Source organism: Hirundo rustica, chromosome 2 (assembly GCF_015227805.2).
Source record: "Hirundo rustica isolate bHirRus1 chromosome 2, bHirRus1.pri.v3, whole genome shotgun sequence".
Lineage (NCBI taxonomy): Eukaryota > Metazoa > Chordata > Aves > Passeriformes > Hirundinidae > Hirundo > Hirundo rustica.
Genome location: NC_053451.1, coordinates 44,274,020 through 44,296,442, shown reverse-complemented (window position 1 = coordinate 44,296,442; position 22,423 = coordinate 44,274,020). Strand labels below are relative to the sequence as shown.

Here is a 22,423-nt window from a genome sequence, read left to right as displayed (position 1 = left end):
CACATAATTCTGATGGCAAGATTTAGCTTAATAGTACTGAGATTATGATATCTAGAATCATAATCTTAGTGGTGGGACCAATAAAGTTGTATTAGACTGAAACAGCCCAAAATGCTTGTTGGTAATAACAGCTTGCTGTTTCCCAGCAAGCTTTGGAAGTACAGATGATAAATATTTTTTTTTCCAGACTTATTTCCGTTGGGCAAGAGTACTGATTCATTCCCTCTGTCATGTATACTTAAAATTCCTATTTTTCACAGAGAAGTGATGGACGGTAACTAACTCTTTTCAAACCAGATCATAGCAAAGGCTCTGTGTTCTTCCACTGCAAAGCCAGACTGATACTAAATTAAAACTTCTACGTTGTTCTTTTGTTTGTTTCAGGCAGCAGAAATTGCTGAATTCACAGCCAAGATTGCACTTCTAGAGGAGGCCAAGAAAAAGAAAGAAGAGGAAGCTTCAGAATGGCAGCACAAAGTAATGAGCCCATGCTGTGTGAAGTCCGAACTTCAAAGAAAATAAGGGAAATGAGTGCGGAAATCTCACTAGGAGTCCATGGGGTCAAATCTCTCCCTTAGGCTTCAGAAAAGTTTTTCTTTAAGGTTTTTGTCCTCTAGTCTACAGAAGCCAGCCTATGCTTCTGTTTAACTCATTTCTTGATATTACATAGCCATGAAGGGGGGGAAGTTGTCGTCACAAAGGTATGGTCAAAGATTAGAAGTGGCTTCCTTTTGTGTGATGATGAAATAGATTGTGTTAGAGAGGAAAACACCTCAGGAGGGAGGTGTATAAAATCATGAGACTTGATAGAAAGATGAGCCAAAACAGTCAACAAAGAAAGGCATGTGAAATGCAACTGGGCAAAAATTTAAAGCAAAATAGTATTTCTTCATAAAATATATAATTAGCTATGGAATGTGAATAGTTACTGTGCATGGGTTCCAAAACGGTTTGAATTAATTTTCATAAGTTCTGATTAAGTATGAAATTGGAAGACATCACCTTTGATCTAGGAAATCCCTAAGCCTTAAATTTCAGGAGGCTAGGAAAGTTGGAAAATAATCTGTATGACTGCCTTATTCTTTCACTCTTCTTTTGTCTACCACTGGAACTAGCTGGACCCTCGTACAGCTTATTTTGGGCCATAGCTGGTTTGTACTCTGTGTGTCTATTTGACAGTTTACAGTGCATAAGCTAGTCATGCCAGTTATAAAGAACAGTTTGATGTGTCTGAGAGCATTTCAAATATTTATTTTTATTTTTCTTATTCTTGATAAGCCATTTAAAAAGATGCTAAGTACTGTTTACTGTATTTAGGCTTTTGCAGCCCAAGAGGACTTGGAAAAGACCAAAGAAGAACTGAAATCTGTGATGTCTGCTCCTCCTCCACCTCCACCCCCACCAGTTATTCCTCCGACAGAGAATGAACACGATGAACATGATGAGAACAATGCTGAAGCCAGTGCAGAACTGTCTTCTGATGGTGTCATGAATCACAGGAGTGAGGAAGAACGGGTAACAGAAACACAGAAAAATGAACGTGTTAAGAAACAGCTCCAGGTAATGAAGATTCATAGTTGTATCAACACAATTCAGGCTTTGCATTTTCATCCTTCTTTTGTAAGAAATTTCACTGACGTTATGGTCTGCCAAGGAAACAGCTTCTTTATCATTTGTTAGGTTTATTACCAATTTACCAACCAATATCGTTCATAGTGTTTTAGAAGTGGAATATATAGAAAGATTTGATATAAGATTGTGCTTTATAGCTTAAAAGTGTAAGTATGCTGTTGCACTGGCCAGCAAATGTTTCTTTCTATTAATTATATAATTTCCAGAACTCTGCATGTTAAAACATAATGCTTTCCTTTTTCAATACCAAAACTCATTAAGTGGTATGAACAGATGCTTGCTTGATAGCAATTTATGTTTGTTTGTAGTTGTGTAAATGCAAAAACTCAAATTACACCATTTTGGATTACTCTTATTTCCCTGAAACTGAGCAATTCCTCCCAGACTAAGTCTTACCTCTTGAAGCATAATAATCTGTGGTAAAAGTGGTAGCCCTTTTCCTGGTTATGAAATGTTTATTTGGGAAGAAAACAGAAGAAAAGGGAAGCTAAGTGTTGTCTTAGTAGCATGTATGTGTAGTATTCTTGCTTGGTCAGTCACTGACCAGATCAGGGAGATAAATCTTTAGTTAAAGAAAATTTGAAAAATAAGGTGGTTTTCCTGCTTTGTCCTGCTGGTCCCTTTCTTCTTGGATTTCATGGTGTATGAGGCTTTTTTTTTTTTTTTTTTTTTTTTTTTTTTTAAATTAATATAGTTTGATGCTTACATCATGTAAGGAAAGAATCCTGTCCTCTCTTTATCTTTCCTTCTGCATTCCTTTGGACACACCTCACAACTTGAGTTACTGAGGAGCACAACAAGCATTCCATAGGTTGGCATTCAAGAAATTCTTACCCAGATTGCAGAATAGTTGTTATCAGAAACTCCAGAACTGTTAAAGGATTAGTCAAAGCACTTAAATTCAAATATTTTATTCAACAGGCTTTAAGTTCAGAGTTGGCTCAAGCCAGAGATGAAACCAAGAAAACACAAAACGATGTCCTTCATGCTGAGAATGTTAAAGCAGGCCGCGATAAGTACAAGACTCTCCGGCAAATCCGACAAGGCAATACAAAGCAGCGCATTGATGAGTTTGAAGCAATGTGAGAGCTGGTATTTTGCATATATGTTCCTCGTAAAGCTGAACCACCAACAGAGAAAAAAAGCAGGCCTTTGCAGATTTCATGGATTGCACCCCACTTTGCCAAAGCACTTAATACCAGGTTGACTACAAGGACTAGAAGACAAATTTAGGGCAAGCTATTCAACAGTAAGGCAGTCCATTAACCCTAGGTTTTGGGTGGGGGGAGAGTGTGGAGGTTAATAGTAGGTTTTTCCCCGTTGTGTTTTCAGTTGCATTGCTTGGGTTTTTCCCCCCCCTTTGGAAACAGATGTGAAGTATATAATGACTGATAAGTGTATATGTTGCTTAAACATTAAGAAATAGAAAGAAGAATGGAACTGTACCTAAACTGGATAGGTACTATTTCAGTATGAAGTTTGAAATTAGTTTTCAATGTAGCTACTCCTTTAAGAGTTTGATATTGCTCACTTTCAGTTTTGGCTGGTTTTTTTCTTGTTTTGTTTGGGGGGGGGTTGTGTTTGTTGTTGGTTTTTTTTTCTTTCCCTCCCAAGTGAAATTCTTTGGTGTTTCATGTCCTGTCATCATTGATGGTTTTCTTTGCCTACCTGTTCACAAAGGTCTGGATGGCAGGTGGTAGTTCCAGGAAATGTTTTTAAATGGAACACTACCTGTGGGCAGCACACGGCTGCTGATAGGTTTGAGTAAGTATTGCTTTTCCTAGCTGATTCTTCTAGATGTGCAAAACGTTCCAATGCAGCAAAGAGGGGAAAAAAAAATAAACAAAGCTTAATGTGCTATTTGTTTGTAATTATTTTATTTGCAGTAGGGAGACCTGGACCTTTCTGGCAAGGGAGCATATGAAAACATCAGTCCCAGGGAGGGGACAGTATCCTACCTCACTACTATGTACATGATGACTGGTCCTTCAAACACCAGGAAAAAAACTGTTTAAATAGTGTCACTACACAGTAACATCAAAGATTGCTAGGAGCCCTTACTCCTAGGATTTTATTTTACTTTATGATGGATTTGTAGTGCTAAATACTGTCTAAATGCCTTCTGTTGAGTTTAATTTGTAAAAGCGTCTGGTGTGTTTTAAAGCTGTAACCTGTCACTGGTATATTATATTCTGGGAGGGGTGTAGAATGTGTGTGTCACTTTGGGTTTCAAATACAAAATGAAACTTCCCAGAATTGGAGTTAGTGTTTGTAGCTTCAGTTTTCAGTGAAGCTAGTATTGTAATTGTCATATCTGATGTCAGATTATTTAGTCCTTTCCCTCTTGAAAAGAAAACCTGCTCTTTTGAGAAATTTGCTTAGAAATTGAACTCTAGTAATAACTTCACAGTTAATGTGGACTTCAGTTACTCCCTATGTTAGAGTACTCTAGTAAATATTGTCAGTGGAAAAACCTGGGTTTCTCTGAGGATGGTTCAGCTTTTTTTCTGTTTGATATTACGCACTCATAAATTTACACTTACCTATTAAAATTTGCCATTTTAGTAAACATTTTTTTTCATGCACAACAGGTCTAAATTTCTTACGAACAGTCCGACTAAGTTTGGTTTTCTTATTTTGCGGAGTAGAAGTTTGGCTATGTGGGGTGACATCATGAAAATTAAATAAAGATACATTAATATATTTTTGGTTTGTGGGGCTAAACATATCTGCTTGACCTTGAAGACTGATGTGCAGATGTTGTGCACGTGCTTCAAAATGCTGCTTGGTGGAAGTTGGTGTTTCAACTTGCTGTAAGAACAGTTTTTGTTTCACAGGCTTCATACACTGAAGCTTAAGTAAATTTCTGAAGTATTTGAACAGTTTACCATGGCAGGTGAAATACTGTGCTTCCAGTGAGTTTTCATTTTTCCCTGAAAAGTGTGCACTAACACTGATCCATCAGTTTCAGTGTTGGATAAAAACACCAGTACAGATTGTTGTTCATAAATCTACAATACGTAGAGTAGGGCTGAACGGATTAGATCCATTTATAAAGCTGTGTGATTTTTTTTTTTTTTTTTTTTTTTTTTTTTTAATTCAAACAACCAGGAACAACCATTTGTAATACAGGTTTTCACAGTGAACAAAGTGGTAATAGCTGCTGTCACCAGCAGTTGGGAACACTTACTGGTGCAGAAATACTAAGAATACATCTAATGATTACTTGATGAAGTAATTTTCCACATGCTTTTTCCTTTAGCATCATGTTTTGTGTTGTACAATTAAGCTACAATTACATCTACTATTTTGGATAACATTCATTGGTTAACAATAAAGAGATACAGTTAATTTCTCTGAGGTCCATTGTTGTTATTTAATGCCCTTTTTTTTTCTGACAGCTTTACTGAGCACACTCCAATAGCCTCTCTTTCCAGAGCAGTTTAGAAATTTTGATCATCTTTTTGTTCACACTCTGATCAGAATTAAATTTAAAAAATCAAATTAGATCCCTAGAGAATGGTATTTTGCTTAAGAAATTACCGCATACAGTTAGGAGGAAGCACTGGTGTTTGTCAATTCGAAACAGGATGTGAATCATCACAGCAAATTTGCTTGAGAACAGAGGGTAATTTGGTCATATAGGAGCTCTGTGGGTAATGTAAGAACTTTCAATCACTGCCTACATATTGCTTAGCCCCAGGTTAAGTGAAATTTAGTTTAATGGGTCAATATCTTAATTATTGTGAAACCTTGATCTGTTTGTTGGTCTGTTTTTTTAGACTGCACCTTGTAGTGAGCAGTGGTGTCAAACACATGCATGGCCATGTGTTATAAACAACGGCAAGTTAAAGGGCTTTTTCGTTTCTCTAAATGAAACACTTAAAAAAGACAGGAACAGTCCCACATAAATAGGCGTACAAATAACCTGCTAAAATGTTCTCACATAAATTAGAACTCCTCTCAGGTACCATTCCATTCTCTCTTGAATTTGTTTGGCCTTGCACTCATGCACATGACCCTTTCTGTTGCTCCATAGGGCAGAATTGCCATGAGGAATTAAAAGTTGGTACTTGTAAACGTGCATATTTCTAGTTTGATACTTCCCTCTTGTTGGAGCCCCTCCTGCTGAAGCTTTAGCTCTGAGGTTTCTCACTTGTTAGAGAGCTTGTGTATAGGTATGTTTCTTCCCAATATTGTGCTTGAAAGGGGAGGTAAGTGCTTTGAAAGACTGGCTTTTTCAAAACTATGCTCTTGAGGTGGAGAGAAAGAGGTGCAAAGTAGTGCCACTATTTACAGACTATTACAATCAAACAGAATGCCTCATTGTGCAAGAAGATATTCTGTCTTCTTGAAGTAGTCCATTCTGCACATCAAAATCCACATTTTCTGTCACTTGTACCCGTTTGGAAAGCATTATTGTGCTTTTACTTTTTTTTTAAAACACAGTCTCTAGGTTTTTTCAAATTACCTGCTTTGAGCACCTCTGAGGAAAAAGGAGTTTTGTTCTTGATGAGGTATTTCAAACTCCTGAAGAAAAAGTACCACAAATATTTTCTTTAATTTTTTAAAGAAAATGTAGAGATTAAAATAATTAATCAAAATCTTTTGCTTTTGAAGAGGAACTTTTATGCAAGCATTTTCCATGTCTGTTTACATATGGATTATCTAAAAAGCTGTTTTGCCCGAAGGTGTCTGGGATTTTAACAAAGATGATGTATCTAAGGGCTGAGGTAGTTGATCCTGGTGTTTGTAAATGTACTTGGAGTAAAAATAGCTACATAAAATTGAAAACTTCCTTACAAAAGAGCAAAGTTCACTTATTAATAGAAGTTGTCTCGTAATTTAATTTATCTTGGCTGGGAGATAAGATTTTTCCAGAAAATGTAATAGATGTCAGTGTATCAGCATACAAACTGTGGTGATTTCTTTGACTCCCTTGGAGTGTATTCTGCTGTTTGTGCGTGCAAGAGAGTTCCTGCTTCCCAGTGGGAATGCTGTGCTGCCCGGATGGCTGAGGAGGTGCTTCTGGCTGGGCACCTGCCCAGTGCCGTGTCCCACTGCTCCATTCCTGAGCAGCACTGTCCAGTGCCTTTCCTCCCCACAAAATTGGTCTGCAGGCAGGGGAGTCCTGCCTGGCTGCTCCTTTTCCCAGTTTGGGGGCCCAGTCAGCAGCAAGGGGCAACTTAAACCTGTAGAGCTGGTGTGATGGTGGAGGGCTCAAAGAGGGGAGAAAACCCCAAATGCAAATATGCAATGGATTGCCTTACTGGCACATTTGTTCACTTGTGTGGAGAACTCCTCTTTAGTGTAGTCCTCTGGTGGGTCTGTGACCAATAATGTGTTTAGCAAATTTAGCAGCAAGTTGTACTTTTCATTTCACGGAGCTGAGTCTAGATCCATAGATGTAGGCCAGTTGCCTGATTTTGTTTTGATTCATGGAGTTTGTCACTTGTGTTTGCTTTACTGTCTGAGTTGATAAGCTGTCACTTTGGAGTCCTATTAAAGAAGCTTTGCTTTGCTTTTTTTTTTTTTTTTTTTTTCTTGCTTCCACCCAAGAGATTGCTGCCATATCAAATGTATATGTTTTGTTCAATGTGAATGAAGTGGGCTCACCAAGCCTAAAAGGCTTTCTCACCAAGCTATGAAATTTCTTCAGAAGGGACCACAAGACTTGCAGCAGTGCCTCAGGAAGAGGCAGATTATGCCCACGTAGCTCATAGTTTAGGGAATGACAAAGTTAGCAGGAGGAAACAGAGCTTTTGAATTGCTGGTATTCCATGAGATGTTCATATTGCCTTTTGTAAATAATATGTCAAGAGTGTTTCTGTTCACAGCAGTAGGCTTTAGGCAGCAGAAGAAATGAGGGGACATCAAACGAGGCGACCTGGTTGGTACAAATGTTCCCTAATGCACGTGTGCATGAGAGTTAATGTTTCCTGTGCTCTGGATAAGTGGATCAGGTGAAAAGAGATCAAGCTCAGAGGTAGGACAATTGCATTGCTTTTTCTGCTTATTTGTTTTTGGGTGGTTTTTGTTTGTTTGTTTGTTTGTTTTGTTGTTTGCTTTTAAGCTACCTTATTTACAGAGAAGGAGTTGCCATTATTTGAAGGCTTTTAGCCTGCTGCCCAGCACTAAAAGGTCTTTGAGTTCTTAAGGGCACGTGTTCCCAGCCTGGCCTCTGTGTTATAGTTCTAACTTCCTCTGCAGTGTGTTAATTTTGCCCTGGTGCATTTCTGCAGGGCCAGGAGCCGTGCACATGCAGGGCTCTGCTGCCCCACTGCTTGTTCCAGCCACAGGAAACCCCTGAGTGCCCCTGTGAAACAGTAATCGCTCCAAAGCCCTGCAGCTGCCTGTGCTCAGCTCAGCGGGATCTTGTATCCACAGCTCCCTACAGCCTCAGTTTTCACACGTCTTATTCACCCTCCATTTCTTCTTTAAACTTGATACAGTATTTAACTTCTTAATCTGTGGCTTCAGTAACATTCTGCTAAACTGAGTTTACGGTGAATGGTTGACAGCTGTGTCCAATGCTTTCTTAAAATATATCAATGAGCCACACTTTTATTCAAATAGCACTTCTGATTAATTAATAATCTCTGTGAATATGGTAATTGCAGCTGTGTTGCCAGAGATTCATTTGCATTGAGACCGAGGCTCAAAACTTTTCTGCCAAGTGCATCTTTGTCTTCAGCGAAGTTGAGAGATAATATCCAGAATACACAGATGAGTCTATCCTGCTGCTGCCTTTATTGCTGGGAACAAGTTCATTTACATCCAAATGAGCAGATTCAGTGTTTGAGATTCAGGCAGCTTTGTTCACACATCAGAGAAAATTCTAAAAATTATAAATCTTCACACCATTAATCAGCACTCCACTGTTTGTTTCATGTCCTTGATAGTGTTTCTGCAGTTTAATTCACCTTTTGAATTCTTGGATATCTTCTCTTGTGAGCAGTGTCTTGGGCATCTGTCTCGCTGCTCAGTGCCGGTTGTACTTTTCCATACCATTTGGAAACACATCTCTTTCTTCTTTTGCACTTGGGATCTTAGTGTTCTTTTCAGCAAAGCCAGTGAACTCATCATCTTCAAATTTAGAACTATTGCTGCTGCTTCTCAAAATAGTCTTTGGATTAATTTTGGGTGCGTGTTCTCTTTTCATGCTATATGGTGGCATGGCATATGCCACCTTATAGCATAAATAATTCTATTGACTAATTAATAATTGCTGGTAGCTTTCTGGAGAAAATGTTAGAAAACAAATATGTTAATGTAGAATCTGAATCACAGTGTTTATACCCATGAGGTTCAGCTTTGAGCCTGCTCACATGCACAAGGGAGCACGTGGGAGAGAGAGAAATTCTGTGCTTTCTCTGTGTAGCTCATCTGGCTGTCTGGACTAGGCAGGAGAAAGCACTGGAGCAGGATGGTTATTCTTGCTCAAACAGCAGAGCTGTCAGGCACAACTGCGTGATGCTGCAGCTTTGCTTTTCTGCACAATAGGTGTCCTGGATGTAAAAATAAAAATAATAAAAAAAGCAGCCATGAAATAGTTGGCTTTTCCTGTGGAGCCCTAAATAAGACTTATTTATTGTTATATTCCTGTCTGGCTTGAACTTTCTCTGCAGGTCACTCTTGTAAAAGCTGAACTCCTCTATAGCATAAGCACAGATACCTGAGAGCAGGAGTCAGGTATCTCACAGTTCTTCACCCTGCTCTGTCCCTAAGAAACAGTGGCAGGTGTGGGGGAAAAACACCTGTCTCTGTTCATTTTCATAGAGGGCCATGAAAATAAATTCTGTAATTCTAATTCTTTCTAGCAGTGGCTTCTGTATGCTTTGGGATGGCCCTTTCACCCTTTCATATGTGCTTCTCCCAGTCTTCTTTGAACTGGTTCTTACATCTCACTGCTCTTTGCTGAATTACTGCTTGGTTTGGGCTTGTCTTCATTTTGTGGTTTTCTTTTTGTGGTTTTTTTTTTCCTTCTTGCTAATGTGTCATGCCTTTTATTTCATCTGAAGAAGAGATTTCAGTTTACATCACTGAGAGCTTCAATGCAATTAAATAACATTGTTTCAATATGAGAATGCAAATTAAGACAGGGAAGGAAGATGTTGTCTAATTACTAGTTTAGAAACATCGTGAGGGTAAGTTTAAGCCTGAAGTCCTAGCAAAAAAAAAAAAAAAAAAAAAAAAAGTTGCACTTAGCTGACTAATTAGACCTTAGACTCAAGGTGAAAAATGGAGGCAGACAGCTAGGCATGGCAAAGTGGGCTTCTCAAACTAAATTCTTGATAGTAAAATACTTTGGTAAAACTCAAGTGGCTTTTTATTTATTTGCAGTTGCTGGATTATTTTGAGAGCACTGGAGAAGAAAATATTGAATCATTCTTCAGTCATATTTCCCTTAATCACTTCAGTTGTGGCTTATTCCACCAATTTAAGAGTAAAAATGCTTTTTTCTTTTTCCTCTCCAGCAATTTCATAAAATTGTTTTGCCTATGACACTGAAATTATTTTTGCAATCTAAATGGAAGAAACTTTTCTGAGAGAAAGGTATCATGATTTGTTTTGTGTTTAACTGAGCGTGATAATTTATTTGTATGTATACATGTACACATATATATTAAAAATATATAGACAGCATGGTTAAATTGGAGATTTCTAATACAGCATGTGGCATCAGGCCTTGTAATGGCTGTATTAAAGTGAAATGTACAAGTTGCTACTTATAGGAACTTTGATTTTGAATGGTTCTAAAAATGATATTTTTTAAAACTATATTTAAAATAGCATTGAAAAAAATATCACAGCAGGCAGATTGAACATGATTCAGTTTTGTTCTTGATCTCAAAATCAAATTTACTTATCTGCATGTTTGATTTTTAGCTACCTGTGAAAGCCAGCTGTTCTGGGGGTCTCTTAGTACCAGGAGACATTTCACTGGTTTCAGTGGTGCCTTCCCAGCCTAGAGTTTCACTCACTGACAGAAACCTGTTTCTTCTCCCCACCCATGTCCAGGAATTGCTGTCAGACTTTTAAAACACCGGTCTTAACCACATGCCTTATTCGCTTATGATCAAGTCCTGGAAGTTCTTGCTGACTTTGTGTGCCAGAAAATGATCTGTGAGGGAAACAGGCTGTGGTATAGAATTTTGATGTTCCTACACGTTACATGCTGTACCTGCATTCATAAATGAAAAAAAACACCCAAACCCTGCTATCGAAGGCTTCTTTCTTTTGAATAGCTGCTAATTCCCCATGCTTATTTATGTCAAAGAGAATCTGGTTTTTTACTGTTTTTCCTGATTGAAAAGTATTATTGCTACTTACAGTATGCAAAGTATGAAAAATATGAAAAGTATATTGCTACTTACAGCTGAAGTGTTTCTTTCTCTGAAACAATCAGAGTGAGATGTTCACAACGAAGGTTCATCTAGGAAGGTGGAATATAAAATACTGGTTATTCTTTGCCATAATATAGTCATATTAGTCATAATGTATTTAAGGGAGTCATTCTCCAAAAGGAAGGCCATTTTCAAGCCACTTCAACAATTTTTTTTGTAAAACTCAACATGGAAAATATACATTTTTGAAATGTGTCTCCACTCAAGTAAGTTTTGACTCATTGTAAAGATTTCCACCAGAGAACTTTAAACTTTAGGAGGGAAATAAATTTGAGAGAGACTCTTTATGCTCGTGCAGGCTCGTGCAAAGGAACAAACAGAATAAACTAAACGCCAGAGCTTACACAGCAAACAGCACATGTGCTATGCCAGAAGGAAAATATGTCTGAAATCATAGAGGCTGTGATTGAATGTTCTACAAATATGTCCTGTATTTGTGCACAAGGCATTTTATTTCAGCCGTCTTTGGGAGCAGTTTTAACACAATCTGTGTTGCACCCACATGTGGTTTGTGTTACCTTCAAGAGCAGATTGGTCCTTTAAAACTACTCCCTGGGTGAATTTTCAGTTAGGTTCTTTGTAATGCTAAAATTTGATACCAAAACTGAACGGCTATATGCAAAAATTTTGCCTAGGGGAGTACGTAGACAGTTGGACCTGCTCTTCAGGCTGAAAGCCTGTGAAGATGGGTTCTGGGTGTCCCTGGGTGCCTTGGCCACAAGAATCGTGTGTTTCTGAAATCACTGTGTTTCTGATGCTCTCTCATTCTGCTGACACCTTAGGAAAAAAGTTCAGTCAGAAATTAAATATGGAATAGCTACAGGAAGTGAAGTATGGCTCATATGATGTTGCTGCATGTTTCTATTGTTTAGTATCCTTTTGCTAAATCTATTTGATCTCTCTGTGTCTTTCTGTGCAGGTTACAAAAGTACGATCTCTTGCAACCCTTAGGATAGGAGCAAGGTAAAGATCTGCAGAAGACCTGGGGTCTGCCAAGGCCTGCTATTGCACTTTTGTAAATCTGGACAGTGTACAGTGCTTTAAATTAGGTGCCTGGTCTGTGAAGAAGTTTTTGGAAGGACCAGGAAGTGCTGTTACAACATTTCATTAGTGTTTGATTCTCTCATGGTCTCTTTCCTTTGTTGTCTTTTCCCAGGAGAAAATCAGCCATTTGAAGTATTTAAGCTGTTGTTCTTTCCAGGAAAACGGGAAATAATACTACTGTGTTAATCTTTAACTTGTAACGGGATGTGCTAGAGTAATGTTACCTTCCAAAGTGATTGGGGCATCCTGTGGGCTTTGTCCACAAGTGACGTAGTGTGGGAAATTTGACTTATATCCAGCCTGGGTAAAGTGAAATAACAGTAGATACTTTCCAAGTTTTATTGGTTTTCTACACAATTTCTAATAGCCTTGATGATACCTGAACAGTGTCAGATAATTTTCTAATGTAAAAACAGTTTAATATGTTTGTACATACATTCCCAGTGTAAGCACCCGTTGCTCCTTGCCTTTTTGTATGCTGTCAGGATGTGCATAATGTGTATACATAACTGCTGGACTGTGCACCCTGCACAAAAACCTGAATAAATGGGTTTTAACGTTCATCCAAAGAATCACTATTCATTTGATGATCCGTGGTGCTAGTGGATTTTCTTTTACTTCTCTGAGAAGTTCTAATTCATTTTGTAGCACCAATCCAAAGTGGAGTTTCTAGGTAAATAACTTGTGCTGTGACCAGGTAAGCCAATGAGAGGCTTTATTTACAAAGAATGGATTACTCTTGAAGAAAAAGACAGTTGATAATTAAGGAAGCTGTTAACTGAGTAGATAGACACCTGAATTATTCTCAAATCCAGCTAGCACTCCCTGGGAATACACCAAACGTTGCTCTATTCCTGAGTGAACTTTGTGTTTCTTGCAGTGCCTTCTTGCACAATGGCCTCCTGCATTGGGAATTGTGCCAGTAGATCTGACTTGGATTTGAAGCAGCGGCTGCCAAAGCTTCTGGCCTGTACCCAAAATCCTTGGGTGATAACTGACCAAGGAGGGGCCTGCCCTGGGGCCCTGCAAGCACCCCACGGGCCTGGGACCGGCCTTGGTGCTGCTGCTGTGCCTCCTGTAGGCACCATCTCTGGCAGCAGCCCTCCAGCCTGGCTGAGGGAGGATGGAGCCTCCATCCTGGCAGGGCTTGGAGCCACATCCCCCACACCTCAGGACTGCAGGTGGAGAGGGTGGGCAGTGGGTTGTGGTCAGCCGCCTGCTGAAACCCTTGCAGAGACAGGGGCTGTCAAGAAAGAAGCTTCCCCTGCCTCTGACTGGCACACCTGCACACCACCAGCTGAAGCAAGACACTGGTTGAGCCCTTGGAAGACAAGGTTTGGGTTCAGGATGCCAAGAGGAACATAAAATCCAAAGCTGTGGAGTTTCAGGGTGTGACTTGCACACATGGGCCAGCACTGGGGTCTTGACTGGCTTGCTCAGCACTTGAGTGATCATTTAAAATTGTTTCTGCAGGTTCCTTCTCCCTGCATAACCCATGTGGGGGCATAGAGATGTTCCTGGTGCTCAGGGGACCATGGCACAGTGGCCTCCATGAGTTTTTTGTCTAGGAAGTGCTTCTGCAATAGCTGCTGCTTGGAGCAACCTTCTTTGGGGACTGCTTGCTTCAGGTACCAACAGTTAAATGTTTTAAGACCCTTTCATGCAAATATATCTTCAGTGCCACCACAAAATGTTCCTGAGGGTTTTGTCTAGCGCTGCCCTTGCTGCCTAGGATGCTTTTCAGCATCTCTAGTCAGTGCTGAAGTCCTCTTGTGGATGTCCTGCAGAGGGGTAATTGGGCAAGATGAAGTGTACCTTAGCAGCCAGGTTTAAAAACAGAAACACGAAACAGGTTTTGATATAATGAAAGCTTTGGGCTCCCTCTCACTGTTGACTGTAGCCTTGCTCGAGCTGGCCTGGTCTGGCTCTGATGGGTGGGATTGGCAGCTCGTTAGCCGGAACGTGCAGGTTCACACCTGCTGCTGCTAGCCAGTGGGCTGGGAAGGGGTGGCAGCTCTCCCCGGGCAGCTGCTGGAGGACCCAGCCTGGGGACTGGGCTTGCTGTGCTGCAGCAGCTGCTTTGGATGAGCCTAAACGGTCAGAAATGGTCCAGTCTCTGCCCTGAGGGGGAAGGGGATGGGGTGTGGTCCTGCCTCTGGTCAGATGCAGGAGGTTTCTCAGTCACCTCCACAGCAGTCAGGGTTTTGCCCTGGTGAGGATGTTGTTGGATTTGCAGATATTTGTGATTGGTGTTGACCCGTAGGAAAAGGTCTGAAACGTAGCAGAGTTGTATGATGAAAAATGCCATCCTGCAGGGAAGGAGAGAGTGAATTCAGCAGTGCCTGGTCTGTAAGCCAGGAAGCAACTTGATTGCCACTTGAAACAGTGGTGTCCTTCCTCTCTCCTACAAGCTATTTCCACACTTGATGGCTGGCCAGCAGCTTTGCTTCTCCTTGCAGTTCATCCTGGGTGTTTCCTCTAAATTCACCAGTGGTCTTTGCATCTGTGCCTGCAGCAGGGTGTGGATTTGGAAGCAGCCGGGCTGCGGGTGGCCCTGGCCAGGTGGGCAGACAGTCACTGGGGAGCAGACACACCCTGAGTCTCGCAGCTCAGCCACCTCACTGCCCTGACTGCAGAGGGCAATGTTGTAAACCTGCAGCTATTAGGGGGTCTCTTCCCAGTTTTTGTAGTCTGGTCTGACTGAAGTTCTGCTGCCGCTTGGCTTTCCATAGTTGATATGCACTTACGAGTTGGTGAGTGGAAGCCTGCCTGCCTCCTACGGCAGCACTTGCTGGCCCTCAGCTGGGGGCGGGTATTCCATTAAATTGGTTTTAAATGTTAAAAGGTGGGGTGAACAGTTAACTTTCATTTAAAGTCTGATCCAGGTTTAGAATAGGATAGCAGCCCCATTTCCTGGCAGCACATGGCACACTAACACTCCATTTTTATCATGCTGACGTTTTCCTTTTTCCAAAATAATTCTATAGATGTAGTCCATACCAACCGTGAACAGCTTTGCCGCATCCTGTGTACGCAGAGTTTCAGCATTAATTAAATCCCTTTGTCGCAGAGGAACCAAGGGAAGCTCATTTAATCAGGTATTAAACAAACATACATACATAACATCATTCCTGGAGCATCTGCCTCTCCTCACCATCGTGACCAGAATGAGACCGGGGCAGAACAGTGGGGGCAGGATCACCATCGTCTGCACCTCCCAAAAACCCCAAAATGTTTTACTGGGCTTGAGCCCCAGCAGCTCTGTGGATATAGGCACTCTGCAAACGTGTGACCCATGCCAGAGTCCCCAACAACTGCTGGAGGTGGCTGCAGAGGGAGAGCAGATAGCAAAACACTGCCTGAGACAGGGAGTTCAGTCACTGAATTCAGTTCACTTTTTTTTTTTCGCCCACCAGGGAAAATAGACTTTCTATTCCTGAAATTGGTGAAACGTAAGTTAAAATCCAGGCTTGTGCATGCCTGAAAGTTTTGTGGAGCTGGATGAAACCCAAAAATTCCTTCTCCCAGGCGCCTGGGCCAGACCCCAATGCAATTTTCCCCCTTTCAGGCCACTTCCTGAGGGTTGGAATGTTGGGTCACCCAAACCACCACTGCAGCTGTGTTCTAGGGTGCAATTGGGGAATCTCTGTAAGGTGATCCTGACTGGCATAAGGAACCTGCCTGGAAGACATTACCAGCTCCTTATCCCCCCCACTCTTCTTGCTTATGCTTCACCCATCTCATGTAAATTAATAGCAGCATTGAATTTCCATCATATCCACCTGCTGCTCCTGGCAGTTCAGCTGGGAAAGAAAAAGCCTGACTGTTGCTATAGAGACCATCAGATGGAATGGCACCAGAACATCATCTGCACCACTACCACTGACTGCTCACGGGTGTCCCAGCACCCGCCTGGTGTCCATGCTGGGAGTGGGACACCCCTGCCCCTCGAGCCACTCCTGTCCTGCCCTGCACACTCCAGGAGAACTGATCTCCTACTAGCTGGATCTACGCAGGTCTTCCTCAGCGTGAAGCTTCTCCCAAGCTCTCCTTGAACAGGCATGTGGGTTGGACATGTCCCCAGGGATAGGCAGGGAAATGCAAGGCAGCAGCTCCTTCCCGGTGCTGGTGTGGGACCGTGGGTGGGAGCCTGCTGGGAAGGCCGAGTGGAACAGGGTGTGGGACAAAGCTGGCTGGTGGAGGCAGCTTCAACCATTTTCAACACTCGTGCTGCTGGCTCGGCCATGGCAGGTGTCCCAGGAGTGGGTGCTGAGGCTACTGAACACAGGTCCTCTGCTATGACACTGAGGAGCAGGATGATGGCGGTATTTAATGCATGTGCTCAAAACTGGCCCAGTTTGTGCCAGTTTTTACTTTTCAGTTACAGCAAAGAGGGCAGTTTATGCACCAGGACACAAAATCTCTCAATGTCCCTTCCATTTCTTAGCACAGAATGAGCTCAAAGATCCTGCAAGGCTGGAGGGTGCTGCCCAGAGCAGCCCAAGTGACACTTTGTCCTGCTTCGAAATGGTCTTGCAAGGAGCATACCTGTGTGTTTGTACAGCAGCCTCTCCTTAGCTTCTCCAGAGAAGGTCATGCATGTTGTCAAGTTCAGTTTCCAGCTCCAGGATAAGTGACAGAGCCCTTCCATCTCCACTGTCACAACACTTCAACCTGCATCAGGGGCTGCTGATTTTGCAAGGGAAATTTGTAACCAGGTGACAGAGTCTCCAGGTCTCCCTTGCAGGTGATGCAGGCAGATCCCATGGGATTTAGGGAATTGACTGAATTGGGGAACTCACAGTCCTTGATCAGCCCAAGGGAAAAAAGCAGAGTTGTGGAGGAAAAGCCTCAGGTGCTTGTCAGAGCACCACCCAAAGAGACCAAATTAGCTTATACTAACACCAGCAGCTTGATGTTTTGAGAAAAAAAAGTCTGTATTTGTCATTCTTGAAGCAATCTGAAAAACTGAAATCCAACCTGTGCTAGCAAATCACCTCTAAGAAATTGGCTGGATTGATGCAGCCAGAGGTTTGTGGTCAATGCCTCGGTGTCCAGGTGGAGGCTGGTGCTGGCTGGTGTCCCTCATGGCTCTGTCCTGGGACTGGTGCTCTTTAATATCTTGACAGCACCCTCAGCAAGTTTGCATGTGGCAGCACATTGGGTGGTGCAGCTGACATAGGAGGATAGGATAGGATAGGATAGGATAGGATAGGATAGGCTAGGCTAGGCTAGGATAGGATGTCATCCAGAGGGAAGTTCTACATGTCCAGGTGCAAGGTGCTACACCTGGGTCAGGACAACCCTAGACATGGGTACAAACCAGAACTTAGTGAAAGAAGCTCAGTGGAGAACTGGAATTTCTTGTGGATGTCATTGTGGACACAAGTCAACATGTCCTCATAGCCCAGAAAGCCACTTGTGTCCTGCTTGTGGCCAGCAGGGCGAGCGAGGGGATCCTGCCCTTGTGAGACCCCACCTGCAATGCTGCTGCCTCCAGCTCTGGCGTCCTCTGCTCAAGAAAGATGTTGACCTGTACACGCGGGTCCAGAGGGTCACAGAGATGATCAGAGGGCTGGAGCACCTCCGCTATGAAGACAGCCCGAGGGAGCTGCGTTTGTTCAGCCTGGAGAAGAGAGGGTCCTGGGAGGGCTTATAGCACTTTCTAGGATCTTAAAGGGGATTACAGAAAGGAAGGAAATGGACTCTTTGTATGGGCAGATAGGACAAGGGCCAATGGTTTCAAACTAAAAGAAAATAGGTTTAGATTAGATGTTAGGAAGAAATTCTTCACTGTGACAATGGTGAGGTACTGGAGCAGGTTATCCAGGGAAGCTGTGGATGCCCCATCCCTGGTGATGTCCAAGGCCAGGCTGACCAGGTCCAGTGAAAAGTATCTCTTCCCATGGCAAGGGGAGTGGGGCTGGATGATCTCTGAGGTCCCTCCAAACCAAATCTTTCTATGATTCTATTTTTGAAACTGTTTATTTACTCAGAATGAGCAGCTTTGTTGCAGGTTTTGTGCAGGCAAGAACACAAAGCTGTCCGTAACTCACTGCTAACTACTCTAGACATTTCTTTTATGAAACAAAACCAGCCCATCACAATGAGGAAAATGAATCTTTATTATTTTTTTTTCTCTAAAACCAGAATCCAAGTACATGGTTTTTTGTATGCTTTATAGGTGGTTTTAAGATGTGAATAGTCACATCACAAAAATAATACAAAACAACCAGTGAAGGAATGAAGAGCCAGTTTGACAATTACTTTATCAAGTAGCCCAAACATTATTTTTAACTAATGGTTTTGCCAGAGTGGACTTCAGGACAATATTAAAATCTCACTTACTCAACACAAATACAGAGATAATGACTGGGAAAAGAGCTACAAAATACAATTATTGCTGCTGTATCAGCATTGCTTCATTGTAGGATACTCTACTGTATGCTGGGAAAGCAGTTTTTAAATTTCAGTTTCATTAAGAATGCCATTTAGATAAAGAAAAAGTAACCAACCAGCCAATCTCACATGGTTAATTTATCTGAGACGAAAGGAAAATGGGTTGTTCTACAAAAAAAGCGGAGAGGTTTTATAAGGCAAAGAGTAGACTGTTATACTTTGAAAAACAGAGGATGGATGTGCCTAAACATCTAAGTAAAACTGGGTTGCAGGTGTTCCCAATGCCTGCAAAGGGCAATCCTGGCTGAATGACCTGTCAGCACCAGTGAGATCTCCCCTGTGCTTGGGAGGAGGCGGCTCTCCAGCTGTGCTCCTCAAGGCCCCAGCCCAGCTGCACTTACACACACGCCGGTCCGACTCAGGTCTTCTCTCACACCACTAAACCAGCCCACACTTCTGCTGAAGTTAGGTGTACATGTCAGTGTTCGGGAGACTAGGCCCTCCCAGGGCTATTGAGTGTGAGAGGGAATGAGAACTATTGCCATCATTTAGCCTAAAGGGTAGACAGAGTAATAAACACTCCAAGCACAAGTTATGACAACCCTTTAAGACCTGAAAATGGAAGGCAGAAAATGATTTCAAGCACACTGATAACTATGAACCACACATGGTATTTGGTAGTGCCTTTATAAATGTCTGTGAGAGACCTGATGTGCACCAGCACATTTCCCTGTACTGCACAGCAAGGAAAACCCAGCATTCCGCAGGATGCTTCCCACGCAAATGTGCGTTTCCCTTGTGACTGGGTGCCTAGGTCAGCAGCTTCTGATGAAACCTTGAGAAATGTATTCTAGAACATCTAAAAACATGAAATTGGAACATGTCTCATGTTACTGAGTGAAATGTTAGCTGGAAAAACCATTTAATACAGGTGATTCTAGATTTAGTTACATGATTAGTCTAAACAAGGTGCCCAAACCTATTTAATTTGAACAAAATTCTTAAACTATGCCTCTCTAAAATTTACAAAGTATATAAAACATGTGATTTGACATTTATAAAACCTCAGCCCTTTTACAGAAAACAAAACAAGGTCATAGAATTTTAAGTTTAAATCTATTGGTTTCTCTTCTCAGCAGTTTTAGTTCCTATGATAAAAAAACTTCAACAAACGGCATTCCACCATGGCCTTATAATGCAAGGAATAAATTAGCAAGTCACACTGTAAATAAAAATAAATAGTTTCTAAGGTTTTTTTTTTTTTTTTTTTTTTTAAAGTGGTCTTTTTAATTGCACAGCATTTTAAATTTTCAGTAGCAATGAGAAGTCAGTTGGGTATTTTTCTAAATGCTCCAGAGAGCAGGAAAGCATTGTGTCTCATTTTTCAAGCTTTACACATCGAAAATACCTTGGCCAAACCATCAACTGAGAAAAGTGGTAAATGTTTTGGTAGTCTCTTACTGTGGCAAGATGCTGCAGTATCTCTCACCCGAGGCATTCAGTCCTCCAGCACTCAGCCTGCTGGGGCAAACGCCCCCAGTGTCCCCTTCCAAGTGAGGTACTCTGGTTTACACCAACAGCTTTGATATTTTTGGAAAGGTCTTCATTATTAGCTACAACTTTCACAGCAGAAGTTCATCAACATCTCAGCAACAGTCCGCACCTGCTGAGACTGCAGAAGTCTCCTTCAAGGGCTTCCCCAGCCCGGCACGCCTTCTCTTTTTGGGGTATCACACAAACACATCAGGCTTTTGGCTCTCCCCAGAGCTATTCTGCAGTGGAGGACTAAGCTACAATTCAGACGTAGCAAAGAAAATGGGACACTTGGAAAGGTATGATCTTACCTCAGACCATTAGCATTATTTTAACCCCCCTTGCCAAATATATATGTGTATATATACAAATATAAATATATATATTACACGTATTTGAAAAACTAAAAAACAACAAAGTGATTAATACTGTCATAGCCTGGGCATATTTAGCTCAAAGTTAGTTATCTACAGGACACAGTTAAAAACTCTAAATATTTGCAACATGTTGTTGTATTGAAAACAGTTGTGGGCAGATGCTTAATGTATGTGCATTAAAAATACTGTGTATCTATATACTATTACTGATGCAGTTATAACAGCTTGAGATTTTATCTAAAAATACAGAGTTTCTGTTAAGTATCAAAACAACTTTCAAGTACAGAAGACAAAGGGAAGTTTTGCCCATTTCTTAGCTGAGGGACAGCTCTATGTTGAAGGTACTAAATCCTTCATTGCATCTCTGGCACTCAGCTGAGGCCAAGACAGTACCACTGAATTACCTCTGCTATTTAAGGATCACAGGAGGTTACAGTTCAGTTATTTGCATCAATGCAATTACATAGACAAAGGTAGTATTTGACCAGCATCATTGCATCCATGTTTGCTAGTGGTGTACTCTTTAGAAGTTTTTAAATATACAGACTGATCTCATCATGGAGATGTTCATACACAATTCCTCCATCCGTTACCACAGCAAAACAAAAGGAAGTATCAAAGCAAACATTTTGTCCACAGTAAATTTCCTTTACCCAACATAAGCAAGTCTAAGGGGAACTAGCACATCATTGCACAACATTAAAATCCACCAAATTACTCCTGCTCTTGTATTTTTAAAGCATTTTCAGTGCTTGGGTGCAAAGCACAGAACCCATCACAAGAATTCCCTAGTGATCGCTACCCTTTGGAGATTCAGTACTGCCCTGGCTGCGTGCGGAGGCAACGGACACTGGCAATTCGGGCCTGGGCAGTGCAGCTCCTCACACTGATATCACAATGGCTAAGCCTGCTGAGCCCCTGCTCGAGGCCAGACTGTGACATGCGCGTGGCAGGAGCATCCTGGTGCCCACATCACAGGGAAAAACACAAAAGACTTCTATTACATATGCAGGTTTCAGTTCATGCTTCAAGGAATTGAACTTTTGGCAGAAGTAAATACCTACATAAAAAAATAAATGTAGAAACCCATTAAAAACAAAAACACAATAATTGCATTATTAAAACAGCTGCATCTACACTATGGTGTAGTACTTCAGTGTAATTCAATTTAACCAAATCTTAGCGTACAACTAAGATGAAACCAATTTCCCAGTCCAAACCTCAGCGTCGGCGCTGCATCAATCTCTACATTAAAACATGCTCTACGGATGGCAACCAACCAAATCCAGGGAAAAACTGTTACCACAGGTGAAGAGGTCTTCTCCCTAAACAGACAATGCAGGACAGATGGTGTAGAGCCTCTCCGGCCGTGCCACGGGGACAGGCAATGGCAGAAGCTGCAGCGCTCTGGCCGTGGAAGCTGCAGGAGCACCATGTCCTGAATTGGTTTGCTGAACATGGTTCAGATTATTGGATATGTCTATAGCACAATGCTCTTTAGAAGCATTTACTGTATACCCAAACCTACTTGCTGCAACACATGGTGTCACGCAAGTAGTGAAAACTTCTTCGTATTCAAAGGTGCTTGGACATAATTTTCAGGCAGCATTTTACCTTTATTTTAGTGAGTTCCCACTACAAAGATTTTAGAAGGAAGAAGATGCCAATAGTTTATTTTTTCCTTTTAGTGTGTGAAACTGAGACAGACACCTAAATAAATACCTACTTTTACTTGCCTAAATCTATTCTATGTCTGAAATCTCTAATTTTTAAATAAGGGATAAAATGTTGCCCAAAAGACTAGTTATAATTATACATTTGTGTTTCTAACCTACAAATCAAAATAGTTCTCAGTTAAAAAGATACAATTTGTATCAACAGTAAAAGGTACTTTCTGGTTCTTCAGGGCCTTACTTAAAACTCCATCAAGTGTACCAAGATTATCAGCCGTAATACTGTAAACTAGTGACATTTTTTTAACACTGAACATCGTTACAACGGATGGAAACCAAAACCATTGGCAACCGATCA

General features: G+C 41.5%; 1 protein-coding gene across 2 annotated transcripts in view; it reads left to right on the top strand.

Annotated features, from left to right (window-relative positions):
* RDX (radixin) overlaps nucleotides 1-12,641 on the top strand; it is a 44,768-nt gene extending 32,127 nt beyond the window's left edge. Inside the window, exons 12-15 of one of the 2 annotated variants that reach the window (XM_040053755.2) lie at nucleotides 385-477; nucleotides 1,318-1,560; nucleotides 2,554-2,714; nucleotides 11,959-12,641. In XM_040053755.2, coding sequence (XP_039909689.1) covers nucleotides 385-477; nucleotides 1,318-1,560; nucleotides 2,554-2,714; nucleotides 11,959-11,995 — 534 coding nt within the window. In that variant the 3' untranslated portion in view covers nucleotides 11,996-12,641. Of the gene's footprint in view, nucleotides 1-384; nucleotides 478-1,317; nucleotides 1,561-2,553; nucleotides 4,984-11,958 lie in introns of those variants that run through there. The other variant, XM_040053766.1, reaches the window with a different exon arrangement.
* Nucleotides 12,642-22,423: the final 9,782 nt, after the last annotated feature.